General features: G+C 52.0%; 1 protein-coding gene across 5 annotated transcripts in view; it reads left to right on the top strand.

The window, feature by feature from the left end:
- Nucleotides 1-12,543, top strand: part of TBC1D2 (TBC1 domain family member 2) — a 56,013-nt gene extending 43,470 nt beyond the window's left edge. For 3 of the 5 annotated variants that reach the window (XM_019454380.2, XM_019454384.2, XM_019454385.2), the window contains 6 exons: nt 3,041-3,228; nt 4,357-4,833; nt 8,710-8,830; nt 10,228-10,413; nt 11,170-11,291; nt 11,989-12,543. In XM_019454380.2, coding sequence (XP_019309925.2) covers nt 3,041-3,228; nt 4,357-4,833; nt 8,710-8,830; nt 10,228-10,413; nt 11,170-11,291; nt 11,989-12,196 — 1,302 coding nt within the window. In that variant the 3' untranslated portion in view covers nt 12,197-12,543. The remainder of the gene's footprint in view (nt 1-3,040; nt 3,229-4,356; nt 4,834-8,709; nt 8,831-10,227; nt 10,414-11,169; nt 11,292-11,988) is intronic. The other 2 variants (XM_019454381.2, XM_019454382.2) reach the window with 2 other exon arrangements.
- The last annotated feature ends 3,303 nt before the right edge of the window (nt 12,544-15,846 follow it).

The following is a 15,846-nucleotide window of genomic DNA, read 5'->3' as shown; positions in this document are numbered from 1 at the left end:
CAGAGAGCAGGGTGGCTTTGCTAATATCAGACTGGAGTGACTTTAAAGTTTTTAAAGTTACAAGAGACCAAGAAAGACATTATATGTTAATAAAAGGTTCAAGACAGTGAGAAGATACAGCAATTATAAACATTTATATACTTGATACCAGACCAGCAAACTATAGGAACCAAAAATGACAGAACTGAAGGGAGAAATAGATAATTCTACAATAATAGTTGTAAATTTTAGTACCCCACTCTCGGTAATGGGTAAAATAACCAGACAGATGATAAGTAAGGAACTAGTGGCCTTGAACAACACAATACACCAACTAGATCTAACAGGTATAACACAGAACACTCTACCCAGCAACAACAGCACATGCATTCTCCTCATTTTCCAGGACAAACCATATGTTAGGCCACAAATTATATCTCAGTAGATTTAAGGAGACAGGTATCTTCTCCAACTGGAATGGGATGAAGCTAGAAACCAAAAACAGAAGTCAAACTGGAAAATTCACAAACTTGTAGAAATTAAGCAACATACTTTGAAACAATGAATCAAAGAAGAAATTACAAGGGAAATTCGAAAATACTTAAAGGCAAATGAAAAAGAAGACATGTCAAAACTTACGGGACACAGCAAAAGCCATGCTGAGGAAGAAATTTTTTTTTATGTTTATTTTTGACAGCAAGAGAGACAGAGCATGAGCAGGGAGGGGCAGAGAGAGAGTGAGACAGAATCCAAAGCAGACTCCAGGCTCTGAGCTGAGGAGGGAATTTATAGCTATAAACACTTTCTTTAAAAAACAAGAAAGATCTCAAATCAACAGCCTAACTTTACAACTTGAGGAACTAGAAGAACTAAACCCAAGCTGGCTGATAGAAGAAAATAATAAAGATTAGAGCAGAAATAAATGAAATAGATAACAGAAAAGTAATAGAGAAAATCAATGAAACCAAAAGTGATTTTTTTGAAAAGATGAACAAAATCGACAAACCTTGGGCTAAGTGAACTAAGGAAAAAAAGAAAATTCAAAGTCAGAAATGAAAGTGGGAACATTACTACTGATTTTACAGAAATAAAAAGGATTATAAGAGTACTATGAACAGGGGCGCCTGGGTGGCTGGGTTGGTTAAGCATGTGACTTCAGCTCAGGTCATGATTTCACAGCTTGTAGGTTTGAGCCCCGAGCTGGGCCCTGTGCTGACAGCTCAGAGCTTGGAGCCTGCTTCGGATTCTGTGTCTTCCTCTCAGCCCCTCCCCCACTCATGCTCTCATGCTCGCGCTCTCTGTCTGTCTCTCTCTCTCTCTCTCTCTCTCTCTCTCTCAAAAATAAACATTAAAAAAATTTTTTAATAAAAAAATAAAAATAAATTTTTAAAAAAGTACTATGAACAGTTGTATACCAACAAATTGAATCACCAAATGAAATGGACAAATCCCTGGAAACATAAAGCCTACCAAGACTAAATCATGAAGAAATAGAAAACCTGAATAGCCTGTATAACTAGTAAGGAGACTGAGTTAGCAATCAGAAATCTCTCAACAAAGAAAAGCCCTGGACCTGATGGCTTTACTGACGGATTCTAATGAACATTTAAAGAAGAACTGACAAAAGGCCTTCTAAGACTTTTCAAAGAGGGTGTGTGCAGACTAGTGAGGATCAAACACAATCAAGATGCAGTTGGGCACGCAGGATTCTTTGGGGCCCAAAGGAGGAAAGAAAGTCAGGGAGGACTTCCTGGTGGAGGTGCCTTCTTGAGCTGAGTCCTAAAAGTGAGTTGGTGTTATCCAGACAAACAGTGGAGAAAGGCCTTTCAAGAAAAGAGACAGCATGGTCAAGACCTATGGATTGAGAGGAAGGGGGAAGGTGAGAAAGGAGACGTGAGGCTGAAGGGGGGAAATGTTGGGACGTTCTCTGAGGAAACTGGCAGTTGTAGAAGGGTTTTGAGTGGGGCAGTCGGGGGTGGGGGTGGGGGGTGGTGCTCAATCAGATTTATGTTTTGAGAAAGCCAGGGGCTCATTGGGCTTACAGAGGTGGGCTGGAGAGCAGGAGATTCGGGGGTCTCAGAAGTGCCTGGGAAGACTACTGGGAGGGGACTCGGGAAGCAGTCTTGCAGGCAGAGGGACATGGAAGTGGGAGCCGCCTGGGTTGGGGAGGAGGGCCGGCTCACCCGATGGCCTGGAGTTGGTGCTTAGCCAACGTTTGGAGATGGTAATCTGGGTAGAGGTGCAGCAGATGGGCACCCTTGGCCAGGAAGCTCCCACTCTGCCACCCCAGGATGAAACAGGAGCCAGGCTGGCCCAGAGGTCACAGCAATACTATGAGGTCGATTTTTCCTGTCCAGCTTACAAAGAAGGAAAATGGGCCTAGGAAAGTGACGAGACTTGTTCAGAACACTCAGTTTGTGTAAATAGAAATACAAAAGTTCAAGACGGGCAGGGAGGGGCAGGGAGCGTGCAGGAAGGCCACCGATGGGAGAGAATGATGCGTAGCAGGAATGGAAGGAGCCAGTGTTGTGGCAGCAGGAGGCCCAAGGGCAGTGTCCGGAGCCTCATGGCCATCTCCTGGGTGCTGCTCAGTAATACCACCTGCAGAGAACTGCTCTAGGCTAGGTGCCCTGAGAGGGACTTTACACACATCAGCTCATGTAATCCTCACCAGAATCCATATGAGTTCCATTGGTTAAATGAACAAGCTAGGGCACAGAGCAGTTAAGTAACTTGCCGTAGCTCACCCAGCCAGCAGTGGCCGAACCAGGATGGGACTGCAGGCTATGCAAGAACCTGCACTGCCCCTGTCCACCTTTCCTCTCTTTCTTCTGAATCCAGCCCAGCCCTGGGCCTGGCTCTCTTGCCTGAAGCCTTCACTGCCTTGCTATAAACCCTTGGGTTTGGGGCCCATCTCCTTTCCCTTATACGATGGGCTGGGGGGTGGGGAGGGGATGCAAGATGAGATGGGAGAAGAGCTTTGCTGCCTGTAGCTGCTCAGGCCTCTAGGGTGGCCCAAGCCCAACCAGGTGGCCTGACAGCCCCACCCCTCCCTCCACAGTGTGCCTACCTCCAAGCCAAGAACTGCCAGGTAGAGAGCAAGTACCTGGCGGGGCTGCGGAGGCTGCAGGAGACCATGGGGGGCGAGGCGAATGACTGCTCAGAGCTGCTGAGGCAGCTCATCCAGGAGGCACTGCAGTGGGAGGCCAGCGAGGCCTCGGCAGAAGGCATGGAGCTGAGCCCTGTCAGGTGAGCCCCGCAGGCAGCAAGGGAAGGTCTTGGTCTGCCTGACCTGGGGAGCCCCAGCTGCTCTGCTGCTGGTTCCTGCTGACCGTGTACGAGCACTGTGCATCCCTTACTTTCTCATATCTTCAGGTATTGAGCATGTGGTTGCGATGAGCCCCCTCTTACGGCTGAGGTGGCGTCACTTACACTTACACCCCAGCTGTAAGACGAGGTGGCGTAGGCTCAGAGGAGGCAGCCCCTTCCCCAAGGCCATGCAGCATACTAGTGCAGCTGACCTGGGTCTGCCTCTGAAGCTCTGTTTTCTCCACTTCTCCAGGCTCCCAGAGATACTTGTCAGAGAGGGGAGGAGGAGAGACAAGCCAGCTGCCTTCCCCAAGCAAAGCCCTTGCTGAGCCCAGTGGACATGGGCAGTTAAATATAACAAAAGGGGCTGTGGCTGGGGTCCAAAGGCCCCCGAGGCTGGGAGGCTCGGTGGAAGGAGCCCAGGCTTTGGAGCCACCCCTGGCCGTGTCACCATGTGACCTTGGACAAGTCACTTTACCTTTCTGGGCCACATATACAGCCTCCATCAGATGTGGGCTAAGATTGCTGCTTTGCAGGATCAGTAGGACCAAATGAGACCGCACATGCAGAGCACACAGGGCAAATAAATGTTAGATCAACGAAAAGCTATGTGGAATGGATCCCCAGCTCACCCATCTTGCTTGTCAGTGATGCTGTCTGTTCCCCATCCATCCTTGGGCTTACTGTCTCGTGGGAGTGGGATTCTATATCAGCAGTGCAGGACTCCTTGAGCCTAAGGCCTCATGGGGTAAGAAGAGGGTTCTTTATATCTTCACAGAATCCACTTACTATGCACTTACCATGTCCCAGACACTGTCTAGGCCCCCAGCATTTTACAACAGGGGATGTCAATGTCAATGGGTCTCCATGGGGCAGAGCAGGAATCCTACCCCTGGTACAGATGAGCAAACTGAAGTTCGGAGAACTGAAGTCACCTGCCCAAAGCTGCATGGCTAACCCGCAGTGAAGCCCCGGCAAGAACCTTGCCTGGGGTCCAGCCCCTGCCCACTGCCCCTTCTCCAGGGAAGGACTCTGCAAGGTGTTGCTAATGTGCATTTTTGCTGACAGCGAGTATGACGAGTATGGCTTCCTGACGGTGCCCAACTACGAGATGGAAGACCTGAAGCTGCTGGCCAAGATCCAGGCACTAGAGGTGCACTCCCACCACCTGCTGGCCCATGAGGCTGTGGAGCGGCCTCTTCGGGAGCGTTGGGCTGCCCTGGGTGATCTCACGCCCTCGGTCGAGCTCAAGCAGCTGCTGCGGGCAGGTGTGCCCCGAGAGCACCGGCCGCGTGTCTGGAGGTGGCTGGTCCACCTCCGCGTCCAGCACCTGTGGAGCCCCGGCCGCTACCAGGAGCTGCTGAGCCGGGGTCAGGTTCACGAGCACCCTGCAGCCCGCCAAATTGAGCTGGACCTGAACCGCACCTTCCCCAACAACAAGCACTTCACCTGCCCCGCCTCCAGCTACCCCGACAAGCTACGCCGGGTGCTGCTGGCCTTCTCCTGGCAAAACCCCACCATCGGCTACTGCCAGGGCCTCAACAGGTGAGTGTCATGGCTCTAGTGAGGGCACAGCCCTTGTTCTCTAGAGCACCTCTCTGTCTCTTTGGAGTCTCCCAGGAACATGGAGAGGGGAGCCCAGGAGGCTTGATTCCCACTGTACAGATGAGGACAATATGGACATGTTCAAGATGGGGACAAGGACAGGTTCAAGACCGCGGTAGCTCCTCATGCCGTGCTCTCTGCTTTGATCTGTGCTCAGGGTGGGGCCACCCATGTAGGAAGCATCGGGAATGGTCTCCTGGGATTTTGTAGTGTGCACAGCTCAGCTCACACATTGCAGAACTGTGGGTCAAGGCTCATTTGCTTCAGACAAAATCCATTCAGAGGAACCCAAGAGAAAGAGAATTTGTAAATGTTACAGGGAAGCTCCTAACAACCAGGAAAAGAAAAGAGAGGACGAGACCCCATGGTCATTAGAAACCGCGGCATCTCCTGTCTCTAGCAGGGCCACAGCACCACACAACCCCAGGGGTGCCAATCGCGCCATAGTCCGTGGGGCCAGGTCCCGACACTGTGCAGCACCACACCCTACTCTTCTGCAGCCTTTATGGGGCCTCACAGTCTCTGGACTCTCTTGCTTTCAGCAGACCAGCCTCGGTCCATCATTCTTTGGACATTTAAGGCCCATTGAGGCTGTTCTGTTCAGAACGGAGAACTCAGCCCCTGAGTCTGGAGCTTTGTCAGCAAGTCATCCCACTTGTCGATACCCTCTTGCCGCAGGCCTAAATTCCCAAAGGAAAGAATGCAGCCGGGCCAGCCTGGAGTCGGTTCTGCTTCTGGTGCAACAGCAGGAGATAAGGGATTGGGGGTGGAGGGGGGGTGGTGACTGGTAGGGCTGCCCCCTTCAGGACTGTGGAGGACTCTCATGGATGCCCTTAGCTATCCCGATAGAGGTTATGTAATCTCAGATATTTCCCAAAGCAAGTTTTGACTCTATTTATTTTTAAAGTTTTTTTTTTAAGGTTTATTTTTGAGAGAGAGAGAGAGAGAGAGAGAGTGTGTGTGAGTGGGGGAGGGGCACAGAGAGGGGGACAGAGGATTTGAAGCGGGCTCTGCACTGACAGCAGAGAGTCCAATGTGGGGCTGGCACTCACGAACTGTGAGATCGCGACCTGAGCCAAAGTCAAAAGCTCAATGGATGGAGCCACACAGGCACCCCTTTGACTCAATTTAATTTAAACACGCATACACTCGAGCAAAATTTACATAAGACCTTCTGGTGTTTTTTTCAAAATAGGTGGTGTGTGACATTTCTTTAACACAGAATGAACATTCACAGCGTCCCTACTCAAATTTGAATGGTTCCTAAGGGTAGATATTTTTGATACTTGATTTCCAGCCTAAATTGGGTGAAATTGAGCATATATACATGTTCAGTTACTGGGAATTCAGAGTTAAACCACAGCACAGCTAATCTGCGCTGAAGGGGCGGGGGAAATCCTATAGTGGGAAGGATCTTGAGATAAACCTAGAAGGAAAGAAACTGTTCCCTGTGTGGATAGAGGCAGCACAAAGGCTGTGGAAGGGTATGTAGGAATAACAGACGGAGAAGGAGGTGACACCCAAGAATATTTCTTTAATTCTTTCTCTGAATACTTTTTTTCTTACTGATAATTAGTGTTTAGGCACACATCCATATTATTGCTTAAAATCGAAAGTTATTTGTAATGGGAAGAGCCCCTTCATACGTGGAGAGTGCGGCCCTTAAACCCCACCTTGCAGGCCCCTTTCACTTGTCTGACTGCCACCATCTAGTGGCAACTGATAGAACTGCATGCATGGTGTCAAAAGAGGACACACCCTGCTTCTATGCAACAAATCAACCTGTTTAGAGGATGACAGGTATCATGGTAATAATACACTGCAGATTTAGGGCAAAAACGTTAAAGCTATTTCCCTTTAGAACATAAATGGAGTGCTTTAAAAGTAGCTGTTTCCCACATCACCATGCTACTTCCTTTGCAGACCCACTTGAGCCTGAAGGCCTTAAGTCGGAGTCTGGTTGTAGCCCTGAGCACTTGGTGGGCCCTAATTGGTACCAACAGCCTCTCATTACTGATCTTTTTAATGTGTAGAGAGATCTAAGCTGGTGCCAGCAGCCAGCTCCTGGACTGAGCATGTCCTGAGGCTCCAGTGGAATGGGGTAGGGTGGAGAGAACACCAGCCTGGGACTTTGGGAGCCACTCTACCACCAGCTGACTGTGTGACCCTGAGCAAGTCATTTCTCCTTTCCAGGACTCGGGTCTTCCCATCTCTGCAATAAGTTTATCTAGACCCAGGATGACCAGTAGGAAGCATCTGTCTAGAGCCTTCTCTGGTGAGAGTTTCTGAGGCAGCCTCCAGAGTCAGTGGGAAAGAGAACAATGATGAATTAGTTATGTCTGCCCTGGGCATAGACAAAGGGAATGGTGTCATGATTGATTAGTTATGTCTGCTCTGGGCATAGACTAAAGAGTGGTGGCCCGTGTTTCACACGTTTGCTATCCCTGAACTAAATGACCTCAGAAGGCACCCCTTCCCCAGCTCTGAGAGGGCAGAGCTTCCTATTTCCAAAAAGACCTTTGACTCTTCTCTTCATCCACTCAGCTTAGACTCAGGAGAATTTGTACAGATGGTTTAGCCAGAGCGAAAAGAAATTCCTTCCCAATCTATTGGGGAGAGAAAAGGGGTTTCTTTTTTCTTTTGAGAATTGGCCTTATTTCTCTAAACAATATGAACCTCAGAAGAGGTTGGAGGTCATGAATCCAATCTTGTAAGAGCTCAGAGAAGGATAAATAGCTAGACAATGAAATGTGTTTTTTAAGCCCATCAAGTGTGTGAGGCTTCATGATACTGTAAGGTGGCATCTCCCTAAGGGTGTTCAGTGGGTGCACTGTACAAAAGGGGCTCTACAGCCCCAATGGACAGTCCTGGGCTAGGGTCACATGGGGTTTTGTCACTGCAGAATTTCTAAGAGGCTTTTACTAAGATGTTGTATATCACTGGCCTCTAAAAAGGGGCTAGAGTATGCAGCATTTCCCAAACATCTTTGAATTTGGGACCTTGTGTTCACCTAGCATCTTGAGAGACCATTGCATCTTGGAAAATGTATTCCTGGATTGGCCCTGGGTGAGACCTGCCAGGAAGGATGGGAGAGGTAGAGAAAACAATACTTCTTCCAGGCTGACATCCCTGCTCAGCACTGTGGACTTTTTCCTTTCTTCCCATGATCTCATTAGAGCTTCATGGTAACTTTAGGGGAAGGGGAAGCAAATGAGAGAAAGAATTTTGTGTAATGAGCACCTGCTATATGCCAGACGGTTAGCAAGACACTGTAATTCTGTCTTCTTGCTCAAAATGCCTCACAGCCCTAGGAGGTAGAGATTGTTAATCCCACTTTACAGATGATCAAAGTAAGGCTCAGAGAGGTTAGCACACTTGCCAAGGTCTCAAAGCCTGTGGATATTAAGATAAGGATAACTAACATTCATAAAGTGCTCCACTACATGTCAGGTGCTATGCTGGGCATTCATCTCTTGTTAATGTCATTCACCCTCATAATAGTCCTGTGATTATTATGAAGAGGTTGAGGCTCAAAGAGGTTTAGGAACTTGCTTCCAGCAAGGAAGCAGCAGGTGCAGAATCACACCTAGGCAACAGGACTCCAGAGCCCCTCCCTAGAGACTCAGATCTCCCCATTGGTCTGGAAATCCCTGTGTAGTCCCCAAAAGCAAGTTCCTCTCACCCCAGGTGCCAGAACACTAGACTGGTTAGGGTTAGACACGACAACCCCCTGGGATCCGGGAAGCGACCTCTGCCACCCTCTGCCTGGCTGTGACTTCTGCACATCACCCTAAGCCTCCTTTCTTCCCCTTCCAGGCTAGCGGCCATTGCTCTGCTGGTCCTGGAGGAAGAGGAGTGTGCCTTCTGGTGCCTGGTGGCCATTGTGGAGACCATCATGCCAGCTGACTACTACAGCAAGACACTCACATCATCCCAGGTGAGCAGAGCAGGGGCAGATGGGACTTGGAGGCCACACAGGTTGGTGCTCCTTGAGTGGTTCCTTCAAGCCAGTGAATCAGAAAAATCAGGAACCTCTCAGGCCTCCATTTCTCCCTCTGTACAGGGGCCAGTAACCCCTCCCTGGGACTCCTGGGAGGCTCTGGTGAGGTGATGGCCCTTTAGAGTTGTTGGGGCCCTGCCCACGGGACAGACTTGTTATTCCAGTGGTGACACGATGTCACTAGGAATGGTTGGTCTGTTTCTTTCTTTCTTTCTTTCTTTCTTTCTTTCTTTCTTTCTTTCTTTCCTTCCTTCCTTCCTTCCTTCCTTCCTTCTTTCTTGAAGTCCCCTTCAAGCTCTCTGCTTTGCCATCCCTGGCATATTGCTTTCAGCCCCCTGCTCATGGTCACAAGATGGCTGTACCCTCGTGGTCACAAGACAGCCGCACCACCTCTGGCACTGAAGCCATGGTCCAGCTCTGGAAGAAGCAGAGGGTAGAAGGCAAGGGCTGTCTCCCCTACAAACAGCTCCCGCCCAGCAGTTGCTGGTTATACCTTATTGGTCAGAACTCTATCACAAGGCACCACTTGCCGAAAGACAGGCTGGGAAATGTTCCATATTTTATTTTCATGTTTTAACACCTCCGAAATCAAGGTGTGTTGTGTAACCAGTGTACTGTGGTGGGGTTGTTGGAAGGTTTCTCTCTCTCTCTCTCTCTCTCTCTCTCTGTATAGAAAATTTCAAATGCAAAAACCTCACTTTGCTCCACTGTCTCATGAAATGTAAAAGTTAAAAAAAAAAAAGAAAGAAAATTTTGAATGTACAAAAAATAGAGAAAATAGTATATGAACCTCCATGTATCTATGACCTAGTTTGAATAATTATCAACACAGGCACCCAGGTGCTGTTCCGTCTCTACTCCCACCCATCCCCGGTGAGACAAATCCCAGACGTCACATCCGTTGATCTAGGAGTCCTTCAGGTTCAGTGGCTCCTTAGGCTCAGTGAGTTACCCGAGGTCTGGAGCTGGACGCACCGAGCACCTTGCGTGTCAGACCCCAAATGGATGTAGCGTTGAGGCCAATACAAGCCTGAACTGCTTGGCCTCAGGTTCAGGAGGGCTTCAGGTTCACTGGCCAAGAACGTAGCCCACAGAGACCTCCGCGTCAAAGCCCAGCGCTCCAGCTCGGAAGACTGCCTGCCTGTGCTGGGAGCAGCAGAGCGGTGTGCCGCGTGCCCGTCTCCTGGCCACGGAGGGCTCCGGCTCGTCCAGGCACTCGCGCCCCCGGGCCGGTGGGGGGTGACTCCACGACTGTGTGTGGACTGGCTCTCTAGGGAGGGCGGCGGCCCCTTCCCTAGGGTGGCGGCCAACGAGCCCTGTCTCCCGGCTCCCAGGTGGACCAGCGGGTGCTCCAGGACCTACTTTCGGAGAAGCTGCCCAGGCTGATGGCTCACCTGGCGCAGCACCGCGTGGATCTCTCCTTCATCACCTTCAACTGGTTCCTCGTGGTCTTTGCAGACAGTCTCATCAGCAACATCCTTCTCCGGGTCTGGGACGCCTTCCTGTATGAGGGCATCAAGGTGGGGCGCTGCCAGGGGTGAGCAGGACAGTCCCGAGCAAGGCCCTCTTGGGCTCAGTTCCGCCCCCGGAGAATGGGAAGACGGTGCTCCCCTGTCAGGGCTGTTGAGGACCCCTCGTGGGAGCATGGCTTTGTAAACTGAAGTGTTTTGCACACGTGAGGAGAAGAGAAGTTGGGGGGATTTCCTTTCCCTAGGGAGGAGGCACGACCATGATCCGGGAGGCCCATCCCTATTCCATCCACTGCCCATCCAGTCATGTGGGTCCCCCCTTCTCTCCCCCCCCCCATTTGGGTGTGGTCCCAGCTTTGCCCCTCGCCTTTCTAGGAGACCCTAGGCAGGCCCTCCCCACACCCCACCCCAGTGTCCGCATGGTGGTTGATGACATACCACACCGCAGATTACAGAGCACCTTTGGATCTGTTAGTCCAGTCAATTCCTGCTGATGCCCCATGTAGAGACAGTATCACCCCCCTCAGGCCCAACAGGGTAGCAGCTCACCCAGGGTCCCGGGACAAGTCAGGACAGAGCCAGAACTCCGTCCCCATCTCCGGATTCCAAGCTGTGCTCTCTCCCCTTGGGGTCCACAGTCTGCCCACCCCCTTTGGCCTCCTTGCACACATGTTGCCTCCAGGCTTTCAACCCTGAAGCCTGTCCTGGGAGCCCCACACTGTCTGGGTGTGTGGGTTCTCCTCCCCCTGGGGATTACCTGCCTGCCCCCCCCCCGTGCCCCACCTGAGCCCCCCGCTTTGCCCCCAGGTGGTATTCCGCTATGCCTTGGCCATTTTCAAGTACAACGAGGAGGAGATCCTGAGGCTGCACGATGGCCTAGAGATCTACCAGTACCTGCGCTTCTTCACCAAGACCATTTGCAACAGCCAGTGAGAACCCTTTTCTGCCCCCACCCCTGCCGGTCCAGCAGTCCTCCCACCCTCACATGCCCCCAGGACACGTAGCAGAGGGTATGCTGGTGTTTGCTGAGTGCCGATTCGTTAGGGCTGCTGATGCTCCGTTACGGCTTAGAAAACTTTAGGGACGTTCCACTGCCTCAGTGGTCTGTCTGCCCCTTAACATGGCATTCAAAGCCTCCATGCAATTTCATTTCCTTCCCACCTTTTCCTGCCCCTAATACTTGCCATGCCCTACAATCCTGCCAAACAGAATTATTTGAGTTCCTAGGACAACAGCCACCTCTGGGCTTTTTGGTCTTGCAGTTTCTTCTGCTTAGACGGCCTTCCTGCCACCTGCACCACCACCACATTTGCCTGGCCAACTTCTACTCATTCTTCAAAACTCAGCTCACATGTCACCTCTTCCAAGAAGCCTTCCTTGACCAACCTTTCCTTACTGGGTTAGAGCTCCCATAGTCCTAAGCTTTCTCCTGCCCCAGTACACATCACTCTGGGTGGAAGTTGGCTTCTTATTCACTGTTTCCTTCTGGGAAGGTGAGCTCCCTGCAGGTGGGGGCCAGGGCCTCAGCCACATGGACAGAATGAATGCCAGGGTGCCTGGGAAGGCCGGGTGAGTGTAGGCCCAGTGGGGCGCTGGGCTCTGGGCTGACTGTGCTCTCCCCTGCAGGAAGCTGATGAACATCGCCTTCAACGACATGAACCCTTTTCCTATGAAACAGCTGCGGCAGCTGCGGACAGCCCACCGGGAGCGGCTGGAGCCTGAGCTGCGTGAGCTGGAGCGGCTGAAGGCCGAGTACTTGGAGACTCGGAACTCACAAGCCCCAGTGGTGCCGGAGGACTGCGCCAGTGAGGACGAGGTGGAGGGCGAGGCCTGACTTGGCCACCTGCCCTCCCCAAAGCCCTTTTTCCCTCTTGGCTGACAGGCCCCCAGGAGGATGGATGGCCATGGCGTGGTGGTCCAGCCCGTGAGCCCCATCACCACGTTGTGCTGGGCAAGTCCCTTCCCCTCTCTGGGCTTCGGTCTCGCCATCAGAACATCGTCTGCTGGGAAGCCTTTGGTTGGGTCATCCCCTCATGAGCACATACCCAGGGATGCCAGCCCTTTCTTGCTTCTTCCACAGAGCACTTTAGCACATAGACGAGCAAGAATGCTGTCTTCTAGGGTAACCTTGAACATTCCTTAAATTTTGTCTATATAAAACAATATAAACATTAGAATTAATTGACAAGCTTTGGAAGCTTAATGATTCCCAGTAACCAACTTCCTGGGTGGGCCCAGGTCTCCAGGGTGTCCCATCACTAGGGCCTACCCGGTGTGGGACATCCGTGGATTCTGTTTCCTTGGATGTCTCTGCAGGGCCAGCCCCCCTCCTGGGTCCCTGAGGAGCTAGGGTCCTATGCATGCAGGGTGTGTCTTCCTGGGTGACAGTGCCTCCCCAGTGTTGGTTAGGCTTCTGTCCCAGGCCCAGCTCCCATCTACCAAGGCCTTTTTCCTGAGCCCTGCACCTGTGGTCTCCTCTCCATTCACAGCCCGTTTTGAGGGAAGAGGTTCCCAGGGAAAACCCCTGCCTGTACCAAAAGGAACTTGGTGTGGGTGTTGGGCAGAGAACCCTGGGTCAGGCACCCAACGGCTGGCTTCCCTCTACCAACTTCACAGGCCCAGGCAAGAAGAGTCACCTCTTCTCTGAAAAATGGGTGGCTGGAGGGTGAGGAAGAGGTGTTGAGAGGGACATAGCTATAGCCTGTCACCAAGTCAGGGCTGTCTCTTCTGGCACCCACTGCATGCAGGAACTCAGTTTCAGTTCTTCTGGGTTCTTCCGGGCCCTTCCTCAGCAGTCCGCCACCTCCCCCATTCCCCTCTAGGCAGGGAGTCAAGGCTGTATAAGTGATGGGCAGCCCATTTCTCAACAAACCCTTCACTGTGTCAGTACAGGCTCAAGCTGGGCAGTCTCTGGTAGGAAGGAGTGGGGGTGGGGGGGGGGCGGGTGTGTGGTTCTCCAGCAGGAAACTTCCAGCTCTGATCAGAGGTTCCTGTCACTGGGGACCAGGAACCGGCCTGCTCACCCACAAGTGTGAACTTAGAGGGACTGGTGCACCAGGCACCCAGTTCACCCACACCATGTACACAACTCTGGGGAAGAGGCACTCAGAGTTCTTTCCTCCCACATGACATGGGCTACTAGCCGACCCCAGGGCCCCGGGTTTCCCATTAACACTCCACATAGTGTCTTGATAACCTTCCTCATTTTTGCTGAACTTTTACCTTTGCTGAGATCCTTTCACCACCAAAGGGCATCTGTGAGGCGTGATGGTGGCCGGCGGGGGTCCTAGCTGCACCCCCAACAGGCTGGGTGCTGTACCCTTTAAGGGCTATCACTGGGGAGACAAGGGGTCTAGCCTCTCAGAGCTCCCAGGAGATGAGCTGGTTCCTGGCAAGAGGAAAGCACCACCAGCAGCAGGGAGTTGCCTTTTTATAGAAAAACTACCCAGAGGGCTTCAAAAAGGCCCAAGGCTCCAGGAAAGGCCCAGCTGGTCCTTCAGCTCCAGCCCTGAAATTCAAATTCCCTCCCCAGCCAGGGAGGGGCTGGGGTGGGGGGGTGGGGAACAATCCCTGATCAGACAGGGGCTGTCTGATAAATGGCACACCCCTCTCCCTTCTTCCCTTCCTATCTCTCCCCTGCTTCCTCTGCCTCTTTGCTCTCCCTCCCCTCTTCTCCCTCCTCCCTCCTCTTTCCCCTCCTCCTTCTGCCTGTTCTCACCCTTCTTCCTTTGTCCCCTCTTCTCCCTTCCTCCTCTCCCCTCCCCACCCCCAGGCAGAGAAGCTCTGCTCAGAGCTGGGCACCACACCTTGCCCCTCCTGGGCTGGGGGAAGGCAGGTGCTTTGCCATTGACCCAGCACTGTAACCTCTGGTTTACACCACAGAATCACCTAAGCAGCTTTTAAAGAATATTGGTGCCAGGCCGACACAGAGCCTTTTGTGGGGCCTGGGCATTCTGATACACCAGGAGGGTTGGAGATCACAGGACCGAGTCTGCTCCGGCCTCCTCCAGCCCTAAAATGAGATGCTGGAGCCAGGAATGAGAACTGCCTGTCCTGGAGCATTGCTCACCCCAGGCCAAACTCGGTTTAGGAATGAGGAGATGAAGCCTCAGAGGAGTTAACTAACTTGCCCAAAGTCACACAGCTGCTAAGTGTTAAGTCATGCTCAAGCCTTAGAGGTGCTAACTGTAAGACTAGGGAGGGTTAGTTCCAGCTCACCTCAATGTCCCTGGAGCCTAGAACACAGAAGGATTCAATGGAAAGAGCAGGCCCGGCCTATAGCTCCCTGAGTGATGTAGGGCCCTGTGGGATAGCTCCAGGCAAAGGAAGATGGAAGGAAGAACCGTCCACCTGACAGGGAGGCTCTAACAGGGACTGGTGGAGATGGGGGTGTGTGTGTGTGGGGGGGGTGACACCTCGAGAAGGGCTGTGGCTGCTGCTGCTGTCTTCCCTCCCTCCCCCTTCTTCCTAAAGAGCATTTGGGGCCCACCCCTGGTGTCAGATTCCTGGCCTCGCACCACAGCTGTCGCCCCCCCATCCCCAGGGGCTGCTGCCTTCTAGGGCTGGAGGATCTGATCCCTCACAGCCCCACCTTCCTACCCCAGGGGATGGGACCTCTCCACTCAAAGCAGACACTAGGCCCCAAGCATTGTGTAGAGGAGGGGACAGGAGTTACTCAGGGAACCTCCCTGGAGCAATATTGCCAAGAATAAAGGGTCTCCTCAAAGGAGAAGGAAGGGCCTGGAGGGCTGTTTGGAAGACTCCCCCCACCTCCACCCCAAAGTGGGGGATGTACACTGACTTCTGCAGAACACCTGCACTCAGGGCTACTATCCCCCACACTTGGAACCTCACCTCTCAGGCACTGCTCTTTGTTCCTTCATTCTTTTTTCTTTTTTTTTTTTTTTAAAGAAAAAGGTTTGTTTGGTTGGTTTTGTTTTGTTTAGAGAGAGAGTGAGTGCCAGCACAAGCAAGGGAGGGATAGAGAGAGGGGTAGGGAAAGAATCCCAAGCAGTTTTTCCCTCCATGCTGCCATCGCAGAACCCCGACGCAGGGCTCGAACTCAAAAACGGTGAGATCATGACCCAAGCAGAAATCGAGAGTCAGACACTTAACCAACTGAATCACCCAGGTGCCCCTGTTCCCTCATTCTTATTTCAATCTTCCAGGGCATGAGCCATATTGCCCAGAAAGCTCCAGGCAGGGCAGGTAGATGAAGAATTTGCCACCCTTCCTCACATATAGTCTGGTCCTTTACAAGGCATTTACACAACACAGTAGATTAAACAAAGCTGGCCATGCTGACATATAGGGAAGGAAGGGGGCATTGGTCTCCTGGCTATCCCAATCAACAATAAGGCCCAATGTAAGGTGCTGGCAGATGGGCCCAACTTTGAAGCCAAACCTACTGTGTGGTTTTCTAACTAGGGGCCCCTGGGCAGGCTCCCTTGCTCTGGCCTCAGTTTCCCCATGTGTGCAATTCAG

This window comes from Panthera pardus, unplaced genomic scaffold (assembly GCF_024362965.1).
Source record: "Panthera pardus isolate Hobbes unplaced genomic scaffold, ASM2436296v1 HiC_scaffold_20, whole genome shotgun sequence".
In the NCBI taxonomy this organism is placed as follows: Eukaryota; Metazoa; Chordata; class Mammalia; order Carnivora; family Felidae; genus Panthera; species Panthera pardus.
The sequence above is the reverse complement of the archived record's forward strand: the minus strand, read 5'-3'. Positions and strand labels throughout refer to the sequence as shown.